Raw genomic sequence first — 12,811 nt, forward strand, 5'->3', positions numbered from 1 at the left:
ACAGTTGTGTGATTAAGTCTGTTTGTAGGCAGTGTTCTCATTCCATCCGGCAAATAATACATTTTCAAACAACTTCTCCATGTATTTAACGGAGATCAAAATTTAACTGAGCCGGTAACATCTCAAGCTATTAGAGATGAGATAAAGAAAAATATTTAATAAACACATCAGTGTAAATGACCCGATACAATCCAGACTCTGCACCCTTAGTCTGACCATTTCCTCGCTCTTTGGTCCAAATCAGAGTGGTTAGGCCTGGTTACCAACTGCTTCCACGGGCAGAAGAAAAATGCTTATATGTTCTATGGCTACAGGCATCACAAAAACAAAGTAGTATTTTTTTACATTGGGGAAAAAACTGTTTAATAACAAATTCTAAAACAATTCAAAGGGAACTTCATTTGCTAGTTATTTTGTATGTGTGGAGTGTCTCTCATTTTCCACTCGCCGTATGTTCGCGGAGGTCAGTGAGATCTTCTTCAGCCTGCGAGGGGGTGTGCGCAGAGGGATGAAGCACACAGCTCCTGGCAGCGGGCGCGGCAGACACTGTCTGGCTCCGCGCGACTCCAAACCTGGGCTTTCCCCACTGTGTACCTCCTTCCGTTATAAGCAACTGATTTTTAAAGTTTAAATTACTATTCAGGGAGAAGGATGCCTGTATATTATAACAAATGCAGGTGGTGAACAAGCTTACAAACAGCAGAAACATTTTCCTAGTGGACAGTTATTTTGGCAGAGCCCATGGGCAGGTGCTCACTCAGTAAATAGGTATTGAATGAGCGCATTGACCAGTTCTGTTTAACGCCACCTTACTGGCCTGCAGCACTGCCGACGGTAAACAAGGGGAGCATTTTTCTTCAGCTAGGCAAGTTCTAATTTAGGTTGATTCATGCTCGTGACGTTTATTTTAACTGGCTGTTTCAGTATACCCGATACATTCTCTGATCTCCCTCAAAACCACTCCTAGCTGCAGAGTAAGACAATGTAGGTTTTCCGCATTAGAGAGCTGGAGAAGTTTTGGAGGTTTGCAGCTGCCAAGATGGTATCCACTAAGTAATAGCCAACAAGACCAGTCATCTTATTTTTTTCCCGTAATACATACATAGGCATTTAGAATCCCATCTTCTATTCATCTTAAGATGTTTGACTTCAGACTATTCAGTGTCTGTTAAAAAGCGGTTCAGATTTTGTGCGCGTATACACGTACGTATCCATGGAGGTCAGGCTTCACAGGGCAGCTCTTAAAATTTCTGTGTATGAAAGATAACATCCTGTGGCAGATGTAGCAACCTGTACAACTAGTACGTCGTGCGGAATTTAAGTTTCTCCTTTCTGTCGGGACCATGCGTCGCTCCCTCGTGACTTTGCTCCTTTAAAAAGAAAGCCACGCAGACATCTTGTTCTTGCTTGCGGGCCCCTGACCAGAAGTTTCCGTATTGTTTCAACCTTCTAGAGGAAAAGACATAGTTTCCTAACGTATAGAGGAAAAAATTGTTGTATTTAGGACAGCCATAGTTGTGAAGGTGTTCCAAGGCTCCTTCCAGCCGAACAGGTAGTTGCCAGCAACCAAACACACTAAAGCCACAAGGAAAGCGCCCCTTGCTTGGTAAGGACCGGCACATCCGCTGCGACCTCCGAGAGAGGCTGGCCGTCCTCCTCTGGCAACATGCTCCAGCCTCGAGCTCGCCGCGGGGAAGGAAGCCCAAGCCGCATCACTGCAAGAGCAAACAGAAGCAGTGGCCGGAGGGGAGTCCCTCTGCCCCGTCGCCCCAGGAGACTGTGTCCCTTGGTCTGTGTGTGCCTCTCAGGGGACTCTTGGACTCTCCTTTCACCAAAACTGCTGCCTGCAGAAAGCAGGATTCGGGAAGAATGGGCCAGGAGTGAGCACCGTGCCACGACATCCAGGTTATCTAGGAAGAGTTATTCTGGAGGAAATATGAATAGAAAACTAGGAGGGACCAAGTTGTGGCCCGGAGGATTCAAACAACCCATTTCTTTCAATATTGTTTACCCATTTTTTGCGTCATAAAAACGTAGAGGAGGAGGAACCCAGGGAGAGGAGACTTGCGTAGGCTTTGGCTGAGGCGCAAGTCTCACAACTATCCTTGCTCTGTTCACTTGACGGACAGACTTTTATCACTAATCAGTTTCTTTCTAAGACTCAGAAGAACCAATGTGTTGCTATGACCTGTTTTTCCCCCCAAAAGTAACACCCTAGATTTTTCCTACACTTCCTTGGATCTTATAGTTAACTTCTGGAGAGAGCACGGTGGCAGCTTTAAACAGTTATAACTTCTTGGTTCATGTATGTTAAGAAAACAGAGAGAGAGTTTCAAATGAATAGGAAACCTTTAACAAGTAGGTCCCCTGAACGTAATAGATATTTTTCCCTGCTTCAAGTTTAGGACTAAATGAAGAGGAATTGGAGAGGTTCCAGAGGATACTAATGAAAATGATTAAAGGACCAATGATGAAAGGTTCAAGGAATTGGGATTACTTAGCCTGGAGAAGAGAAATTTGAGGGGTGATTTAATGGCAATCTTCAAGTACAGTATGTGGAGGGTTATTACAAGTATGGTAGCCAGCTGTTCTCCAGCTGTAGTGAAGGTTGAAAAAAGGAAACAACTAGAATTTCAGCAAGACATTGAAATGAGATCAGTGGTGTCGGTGGTTTGCAGACTAGCTCAATGGACTGTGGAAGCTTTGTGGAAGGCCATGAAATGCTGATGTTTTAAACTTAAAATATGGAGGTTCTACTAAATCCGATACCAACCTATATATATAGTATAACAAACACTTAAGGGAGAATTATGGAGTTCAAACTCAAAATTGGGAAAATGTCGTCTTTGGGAGATGAATGGGAGTTAAAGCACGGGGGTACCTTGATTCGGGGAGCCCAGTTTTGAGAACCCACGGGCTCTGACCACGGGCTGCAGCAGCACAACCTGCAGTGGCGCCGGCTGGAGCCCGTGAGGATGTCTGGGTTCTCAGGAAGGGAGAGAGTCATTCCCATCTGAATCCTGTTGCCCTGATTTCCACCCACCCGTGGGAGAGGAGGAGGTGGGGTTCCAGGCTGCAGGAGGACCCCTACGGACTGCATGGCCTGGAGACGGGGGGAGGGTGTGGGCCTGTCCCCGGGGCAGCGCCCCCATCATGTGGACACACCAGCTCTGGCCTGGCCTATGGATTTAGGTCACCATTACACAACTGCAGGTTATCAGGAACTTCACTCTTAAAAAAAAAAAAAAAAGACTTGTTTTTAAATGTTTTATTACAAAGCTTTTTTAAAAAAAATGCTCAGCACGTTAACTCAAACTGGAATGACAAACGTTAGATGACAGTTTGGGGCAAAGGCTGTGCCTTGCTATTTAAAAAAAAATGGGTACATCAATGCTCATTTTAACAACTGGCTTAAAATTCCACTAATTGGCTAATAAAAACAGATACAAGTACAGAACATTTAAAGTAATAACAATTCAAGTGCTGGGCTTTTTACAACAAGGGGGTGAGAAGGAAAGAAAGGAAAATTCACTGCAAACTGGTCTGCTGAAAGTATCTGTTAAGGTTTACCATTTAAAAAAAAGAGAAGAGATCATAAGAAAAATAAAATGAAAGAGGACTGCCAACTGCTACCCACAGAGTGGACTGGCTGTTACAGTTTACTTAGCTCTATCGGACACCTTACAAAGACAGGCTACTATTATTACAGGTAATTCACCGAGAAGCCCCTTAGCGGACAAGATATCCCTCAAAAGAAGAAGGCTTCTTTTCATTTCGTTTTTATTTCAAACTCTTCCAGATCTTTCGATTTTACTTAAACTCATCACTAGCAAAATATACAAGAAGATTAAAACTAAAAAGTGTAAATTAAAAAAATTCAAGTTTAAAAAAAAAAGAAGCAAACAAGATTGATCCTTTTGCACTGTTAAATAAAAGCTTGAGGAAAAGAGAAACAAACATGAAGCCAGAAACAAAGAGGGAACTCTTCCACAAGTTCCCTCCGGGATGCTGACGGCTGTGCTGCGGCCGCTCCCAGGGCTCGGGGCAGGCAAAAGCAGCCAAGTTACTGTCCTTGCCAGGAGGTTACAGGTATGGAGGCGGGATGCTCTGGGAAGTGCACGGCGGAGACGGGGGAGGAAAGCTGCTCAGCTGACCCAGGGCCTGCTAGCATTCTCATGTGCTTTTTTTCTTTTGAAAAAACCTTGTATGCTTTTTATTGTGGAACATGGCTCTCGCAGTAGATGAAAGGGGGGTTGGCAGTGATTGTCTTTATGGATCAGCGTCTCTAGCAGTGACCTCAGGGTGAAGTTGGTGTCATTTCTCCTTTGGGGTCGACTGGGCAAGCCGTGGAGACAGTCCGGGTGTTCAACAAGCTTCCATCTCCAGGAGAGGTCCCGGGGTCGCTGCCTTGGCTTTGCACGTGGGGAATGAGCTTCGTTTTCCACCTCAAGAAGGAACAAATAAAGTACTGTGAATGTGCCACAGACCTTTACAGATTTTAACCTCTGTTTCATACAGCACATGTCTTAAGATCTCTGCATTTAATTAATCCACGTTGTTGATCTGGTGATGGCTAAAAGAGGTTGCCCTATGGTAGCCCTAAATCCTCAGACTATGTTAGAGAATAAGTGTACGTTACTGAAATGTTTACCCTGGTTCCATGTATATGTACATAAATGTACAGGGTTACGATGTGAAATACACATAATACTTTAGGTCATGGTTAAAAAAAAAAAAATCTGTTGGAAAAACATCAGGAGGGAATGGCCAAACATGAATCGTAATGGCAGGCAATGGCCGGATCAGGGAAGACTTGTCATTCTAAAGTGTTTGTTTGGTCTTTTTAGTCCACTGTGGAGAGCCAGTGTAGGATTTTACATGAGACTAAACCACACGCAAGTTAGTCAGTGCCCCTCACACTCCTACAACAAGCCCCCTTGTGACCGGGATGGTCTATGTCCGCTCATATTCAGTCTTGAGGTGCATACACTTCTCCAATCTCCGACTTTTCAATTCTCAAGAGTTTTTTTCCTTCCTAACAACCAGGATCTCTAACGTTAGCCTTGGAATGTACACTCAACAAGTATTTAAAGGTACTGCTGATAAGAGCATTCAGAAAGGAGAATCCCTAAATCCCCAAAGCTTTAATAATCTGAGTTTTTAAAAGTGATTAAAAATAAAATATAACATTGCAACAAGATGAGACAAAGACAAAAGGAAAGTGAAAGCATCTCCAAGGTCAACTCCTTTCTGGAGAGCATCCGCCTCCCCTGCTTCACACCTGGGGAGACTGCTTTGTCCAGCTGCAGGGAGGCACCTACTCTACCTGGGTCTTTGGCACCTCAGATGCATCTCAACTCTTTGTGCTTGCAGTGTCCTTGTTATTAGCAGACATTTCCTTTAAAAAAAAATTAATTCTAAAAAGTGGAGTGCATTCCCTTTATGCTTTTTATTTGAGTGGAAAGACATCTTAGAGGAGAAATAAAAGGAAGCTTTGAGATAGTTTAATAATGAAAACTCAACTCAACTCTGGGTAGCGAGTTACAGTCTACACCGCGCTGTTCAGAGAAGATGGATCTGTAGCCTGGGAGCCGTGAGGACGGGCTCTGCCAATGCCTCTAAGGGGCTCAGAGAGTGCGGGGCGCAGAGTGAGCCCTGCTATTAGGGCTCTTACCAGCCACGTGTTAGCATCGTCAGAATCACGGCAACCACCACCGCTGCTGTCCCTCAAAATGACTTACCAGAGCTGAGAAGAAACTGTTTACCCACGTGGCTAGTGAACAAACAAAACAAGCAGAAGCAAACTGGGAGGAAATCAGCCACGGAATGTTGCCTCCAACAGAATGAGGTCTTCAATGACGGTTTCAATTCCTATTCTCCTGCTTCCCCCATTTAACAGGAAAACCACACTACAGCTTTGTGGTTTTTAAACTTGACGCAGAGTAGAGATGCTTCACACAGGAAGATGGAAGAGCTGCGAAGGGCCCTGGCTTTCCAAGGAGACAGGAGCAGAGCCCGGGCGGGGGTGAAGGCAGCGCCCGCAGACTCCTATCCACACCGTGCTCGGGCTCACCGACTCTCAGAGGCCCGGTCCCGGTTGCTCTTGCTGGTGAGGAATGGCGAGCAGCCCCGGGCCAGGAGCGCACAGCAGCTGGAGACCAGTGCTGTGGTTCAGGACAGACTGGCCTCAGCCGCCAGGAGCGCCTGTCTGCTCACGGAGACAAACTGTCCCTCTGCTGGGACCCGTGCCCACCCCAGCCTCAGGCTGACTCCGAAGTCAGACGATCAGCGGCCTGCGTGGCCCTGCGGCGGCCTCCACTCTTGCACTGACCACTCATCGAGTCGCCCTCTCTCCTCACGGCACCCAGAGTACCGCCTCCTCCCGCTTCTTGAGAGCGTAACAACGTAATTACTAACCGGATCCTGGCTGGCCAGAGTGGCCATTTATCCCAAGGATGATACGCGCTTCCCGGGGAAGAATTTCGACATCTCCTAATAAAGCCAGTGCTTTCTACAGTCTCACGTTTCCCCACTGTTGTTTCGTTATCTTAGTATCCTCTTATAAATCCTCCTGAAAAGCTGGTTTCAGAGGTGCTCTGTACAACTGCCAACTAAAAAGCGACTCTTCCCCACCTGGGATGCTCTCCTTATAGTGTAGCTAGTATTTAAATAGGTGCGCAAGGAAACTGCCTATCAAGTAAGCCGCCTTATTTGAACCTGGTTGCTCCTTTAAAATATCGGGTCACCAGGGCAGACCAGTCTTACCCCCAGATGGGAGAAATGGGGGTAAAAGGCCTTGCAGTGTTGCTTTACAGACATAAAACAGGTCAAATCAAGATTCTTTTCAAGAAACCACAGGCATGAGGCTCGGGAGACTGGCGACTTCCCACATCTAAGTCTTCACGGGGGGCTGCAGCTGAAGCTGGGCCGGCCAGGCGAGCCCCGCGCAGCCCAGCCCGGCGGTGGAGTCGGTGTAATCAAAGCCGCAATTACCGCGCCCGCTTCAAAGGGAGCTCGGAGCCCCGTCTTACACGTCAGGCTTGGGCTCCCTCCACCAGCACTCACCACGCGTGGGCCACTTGCTGAGTGGGTGTGAAGGAAGCACAGGAAAACACCCTCCCCCCACCGTCCAGCCGAAGCTCCTCTCCTGGACCAGACTCCAATCTGGACAAAATATCCCACGAACCAAGTGAAAGCAGGAACCCAAACAGGCGGAGTCGCTTATGAAGAGCCCAAGCGGTAAAGGGACATCTCAAGATTTCAAGAGGGACCTGCGTCCGGAAGACGACCAGCACTGAGGCATTAGGGCCTTCTAGGCCTTGGCTCAAAAGATGTGATGAGAGGGAGAGGGGAAACTCCTCCTTCTTACGTGCAAACGTAAGCCTCCACTGGGAGCCAAGCGTGGGGTCAGCCCATATCCTTGAGGTCCTGCGGCCCAGCCCCCTTCCCAGGCTGTCCCCACAGCAGGAGGGGCTGCGGAAACAAGCCCATTAGAGGCCGAGGTGGGGGCGGGAGGAGGGGCGACGCGTGACCAGGACCCACCGGCTCAGCTGGAGCCCTGCCTGTAAGCTCACTTCCCCGTCCAGAAATGGTGAGTTAACCCGAAAGGAAGCTGGTTGGAGTAAGAGCTCCTCCCTCCCCCTCCCACATGTTACTAGCAAGGAGTGGGAAACGTTCAAGTGTTTTTAGTTATGATGTGAAATTTGAGGGGAGAGTATCAGAGATCAGTCTGTGAGAGATGAAGAGAGGCGGGGGCTTTGCAAAGATCGCCCTCCTCACAGCAGCAGACTCCGCCTCACGCCTACTGCCTAAGTTCTTCTGCCCCACCTTGGGGCCATCGGACGCAAGCCTGCCATTTCAGGGCGTGAACTCCGGCGCTGCACAAAGGCGCCTGTGGACGCAGAGAGCAGACTTCCAGAGCAGGAAGCGAGCGCGAGAGCTGGTCTGGCCCTGCTGTCCTAGAGAGAACTGCGGCATCTGGTTGTCAGCGGCTGGTGTGAGGGGCCCCTGGAGATTCCCCAGGCCTCCTGGTTCCCCATGGGTCACAGGAGCTGGTGAGGAGGAAGGAAGAAGAACAACGTGCGCCGAGCGCTGCTGTGCCAGGCGCTGGGACACGACGTCATGCGATCACGACAGCTCCGCTGACTTCAGCGCGTTTACACACAAGGATCCCGCTGCGGGAGGGGCGAAAGGCCTTGCCTAACGTCACCCAACCTACAGGTGGCAGGATTAGCTTTTGAGCCCTAAACCTACGTTCTCTGCAGCACACCTCGGGGCTAAATTATCACTCATTTGCTTCTCCTTGCCTACCTGCCTGCCGTGCCCATCACTAGTCAGCATCACTGCGGAGGTGGAGGTGGTCTCCATCTGGACCACTGCCCACCCCAAGAGGCTATGCTCTGTTTGAAAGCAGGGTGAGAGAACAAAGGGCCTAAGAAAGTAACTTTGAAAATTAAATCTCTTAAGATTGAAAGTATAACCCACAAAGGCCACCTTCAGGTCTTTGAAAGTAAGTACTACCCAGTATTTGAGAAAAAGAAGAGATGGTAACGCGTGGTTAGGAAGGTTAGTGCTGACTCTTTCTGCAGCTGAGCTAGTCCTGAAGTCCCAGCATCAAGCCAGTCAGTCCCGCAGTCGCCAGCCACAGCTCTGACACCAGATGATTCCCAGAACGTGGAGGAGGGAGGGAGGGGTCAGCGAGACAAGGGGTCACTGGCCCCGGGCTTGGATCCAGGTTATACAGACCGAGGCAGGGTCACTGAATCTATGCGGTTCCTTTCCGTATGGTTATTCAAAGTGTAACTGTGACCAGTGAAAGCAGACTTCTTCGGCAATGCCAAGATGACGCTGAGGCAGGCCTGGAACTATTGATAAATTGCTCGAGGGGGAAATTCTGGTTTCCATCTGCAGCTGATGTTTTCTCTTCCTGATCAGCCCTTTGTGTCTCCCTGTGAGGACGTACACCACCATCGGTTGGCTGGGCCTCCCAGTGTAGGTCTCACCCACTAGACCTTCACCTCCGCTGGGAATACTACCGAAACATTCTCGAGGAAAGTTTTTTAATAAGAGACCCTCAAAACCCATTTTAATTCTGTATATTTAAGTGCTTCAGGAGGACAGTAACTATGGAGACTCATCTACCCACCTCCAAATTCTTTATCCAGTTCACCTTTCTCTCTACAAGTTCTCCTGCACTAAAAATGCTAACGTCACCTTCTAAAAACGAGGCAAGAGAATGAGCACACACTTCTGTGCGTTTTTCCTTTCCGCCGTCGTGTAGTACGAGTCTACGTGTCTAAGTATACGGGGCCTAGGGAGGTGACAATGCGTTGTGGGTTCTGGGCATGAGCTCTGAAGACAGAGCTATCCTGAGCAAGTTACTTGAACATGCCACACCGGTTTCCTCGCCTGTGAAATGGAAATAGTTAAGTCGCTCTACCTCATAACGTGTGTTGAGGGGATGAAAGGAGATAATACACATGACAGGCTTGGTAAGTACCTGGCATCTGAAAGGGCACAATGAATGTTGGTTACTGCAGTGGGTGGAGACTTGAGTTAGAGAGACAGAGCCAGGTGTGAACCGGTCCCTGCTGCACACCAGCCACGTACGTGGCCCTGCACAAGTTACTGACGTTTTCTCATCCTTCAGACAGGGCAGAGATCCCTCCCCATGCAGGGCTGCCTCAAGGACGGGAATGGAGAGGCTTCTATTAGAGCACCCAGGACGGGATACGTGGTCCAGAAATGTTAGTTCCATTTCTGTTGTTCCAGTCTCACACAGCATGTTCAGGGGGTAAAAGCAAGATTTATACTACTTACAGAACTTCCGGTGGAAAATTACGACCAATAGAGAATTCTGGAAAATCTCTCATGAAATATTACAAAATAGCTTATCAAATAGAATGTCTGCAGAAACACACCGATAGCTGGGAAAAGTAATCCCAAGAGGGCAGCAAAAAATTTGTCATTATATTTACAGAGACTGTATCTAAAAATTTAGAAAACTTCGGGTTAGATTTGACTTAGGACTTAAGCAGAAAAGCGGGCACTACTGTTTGAGGTGCTTTCATTTTTTTTCCTCCTCGTTCTGTCAAATAGAATAGAGTGACTTTGCTAAGGCTCACAGGTAGTTCTAGGCAGGATCACCCCACTCCTCTGGATCTGCTGACTGGCAGCTTCAGACCCAAAGCACACAGCTGAGGAAAAGGAAGTGAAAAGGCCTCAGGGTCTCACTGTAGTTATCAAGAAATTCAAGCAAAAAAAAAAAAAAAAAAAAAAAAAGCATATTTACCCTTCCTAATAAGAGCACCCTCCATGCGCCAACTCAGGCCCCGTTTACTTTTAATGTATATATTATTCAAATAAGCTTTGTTTTCTGGTTCCCAAATCTACAAAATGGATCAGAAGGAAAACTACTTTAGGGGAGGGGTACACAGTCCTAGACAGAACAAGAAGACACAATAAATAGAGAAGAGCAGATATTTAAAAAAAAAAACATTTGGGGTCATCTAGAAGGGTCAAATGGTATCAATTCCTTGTTACCATTTACCATATGGTACATTACACTGTAGAATAATGGCATGAGGTATTAAGAAATATTTAATTGTCACATACTCTGGTGAAGAAAGAGGTGCACTCACAAGAGTGAAAATTTAAAATTACATGTTTTGATACTTAAAGAGGTAAACCTAGAGTTCTCTGGGAAACTCCATTATCCAGAAGGATGATTTCCCTCAAGTATCTGGATGGCTCAGTGAGAAAACATTCTCTCAAACTCAATTTGTCCAAAATAATTTTTTTATTCTACGAAGTCTTAGGATAATAGCATGGGTCTTAATTTCATAGGGCTTCCATGAACAATACTAAATACCACGTGTCTTGAGAGGGTTGTAATAATGAGCCTTATTCTTCTCTCCGTCTACTATTTTTTCATGGCACGTGATCACTCTTGCTAGCCCAGGGTCCAGTTTCCTGTTTGTTTCCCAAGGCAACTTAAATACAATTCTAGCTCTTCTGACCATTAAAGAAAGAGGGGGAAAGACTTGATGGGAAGGACACTGCAGCACAACAGAGATTTTAAAAGCTTTCACCCTATGTATGATCCTCTCCCAGTTCCTTCACGAATGCACAGTTGCCTAGATGAGATCACCCTGTCTGCTGACCTAACAGGCCCAGCCACCAGCTTATTAGTGAGCCGTGGTGGACGTCTGCTGGATTGCAGCCTGCCTCCCTCTTGATTATCCCAATGCCAACACAGCCCCGGTGGGAGTGGTGAGCCCCCGACAGCTGTCTTGTACTGTGTGACCATCTGCTGTGGCCACAGTTGATTGCAGATGGGGGTAGAAGTTTGACCCAAGCTGGGCTAGCCAGAGTCCCTTCTCTGGAATTTGACTTTGTATTGGTTTATTTTTTTGGCCACGTGGCACGTGGGATCTTAGTTCCCCGACCAGGGATCAAAAGCCTGTGTCCCCTGCAGTGGAAGCGCAGAGTCCTAACCACTGGACTGCCAGGGAAGTTCCCCCTTCTGGAATTTGAAAGAGTTGTCTCTTGTGGAGACTGGTACTGTAAGAATATGTGAGCTCGAGGGGTTCTGGACACGTGGATCAAAGAACCGAGGAGGCCAATCTGCAGAAGGGGAGGATGTGATTTGGGGGAGGGGCAGATATGAGAGACAGCAGAAGCGTCTGGACGGTTTTCCAAGCCCACCTTCTAGTGCTCTCCTCGGCCTCCGCACGACGCTCCTGCACCCTTAAATAGAGGCACTCAGCCTCGCGGGGTCTGTTTCTGCTCCTTGTGATGAAAAGGCTCGCGTCTCATGAGCGCGCGTAAGGCATTCTGGAGAATGATTAGAACGTGAAAACCTGCGGTCCACGCACCGCTTGGTCTAGCCACACGGTGCCGTGAGGCAGCCATCTCCGTTTCAGACAGCGTGCCCAAGGCTGCCCTTGCTATCAGTGTCTGAATTTTCCTGCTGAATGGTCTTACCTAGGGAGTCCCTAGTAAGAACCCTGCAGTCCAGTGTCATTGCCGTGTGAATTCTCTACAAGTTTTCCGCTAACTCACGACACGTCTCGCAGGGGTTTGCAGCCAGACGTTAGAGGAGGGGAACACGGGTAGGCTACCACCCCAGGCAGGGACAGACCTCCGTGTCCTAGGCACAGCACACCTGCGATCCTGACAAGACAAATGACGCGCCTGCGGCCGTTTCCATCAGGATCCAGACGCTCGGCCAACTGGCGGGCGAGGTCCTGCACTGGCTAGGCCACCACTCAGAGGACGCTCAGGAGGAGCTTGGGGACAGCACTGAGCAGGGTGCAGGCGGCCTTGCTGGTCTCCCACCTCCGGATGTGAGGCTCCCTTCCCAAGAGCTCCTAACTCTGCCGTCTCCTGTGTGGTTAGTGGCAGTTCTAGGCTAAGTGCCTGACACACTTAGCGCCTCATCGTGTGACAAAAAGATGAAGGATGGAAAACAGGGTGTAGTTTTTTCACTTTCTCATTATCAAAGCCTTAATTTTTCTCTGAGACTTTGGACAAGCCTTACCATTTCTCTAGCTGCTTCCAACTTTACTACTTTGTAAGCACTTGGCTTTGCTTTCTAACTAGACATGCCAACCTAGGAACAAATACCCAGAGGCTCACTGATACTTACTTAATGGGGGTGACTACATACGTACTCAGGGAACAGAGTTCAGAGCAAAGATTAGGCAAAAGCATCAAGTTCCCCAGGGTGAGCTTCAAAAACTATACGAAATAAATGTTTTTCTCAAGGAGACTGCTGAAAATATTTAGACCTCTCCCAGACTCTTAAGAG

General features: G+C 47.9%; 1 protein-coding gene across 3 annotated transcripts in view; it reads right to left on the minus strand.

Moving 5' to 3' along the window:
- Positions 1 to 3,747: 3,747 nt before the first annotated feature.
- Positions 3,748 to 12,811, minus strand: part of LEF1 (lymphoid enhancer binding factor 1) — a 117,652-nt gene continuing 108,588 nt past the window's right edge. For 2 of the 3 annotated variants that reach the window (XM_065877784.1, XM_065877781.1), the window contains one exon: positions 3,748 to 4,445. Coding sequence is in view for 1 of the 3 variants with exons in the window: in XM_065877783.1 (XP_065733855.1) it covers positions 4,366 to 4,445 (80 nt within the window). In the remaining 2 variants the exon portion in view is untranslated. The remainder of the gene's footprint in view (positions 4,446 to 12,811) is intronic. The other variant, XM_065877783.1, reaches the window with a different exon arrangement.

The sequence above is a fragment of the Phocoena phocoena genome, chromosome 5 (assembly GCF_963924675.1).
Source record: "Phocoena phocoena chromosome 5, mPhoPho1.1, whole genome shotgun sequence".
NCBI lineage: Eukaryota > Metazoa > Chordata > Mammalia > Artiodactyla > Phocoenidae > Phocoena > Phocoena phocoena.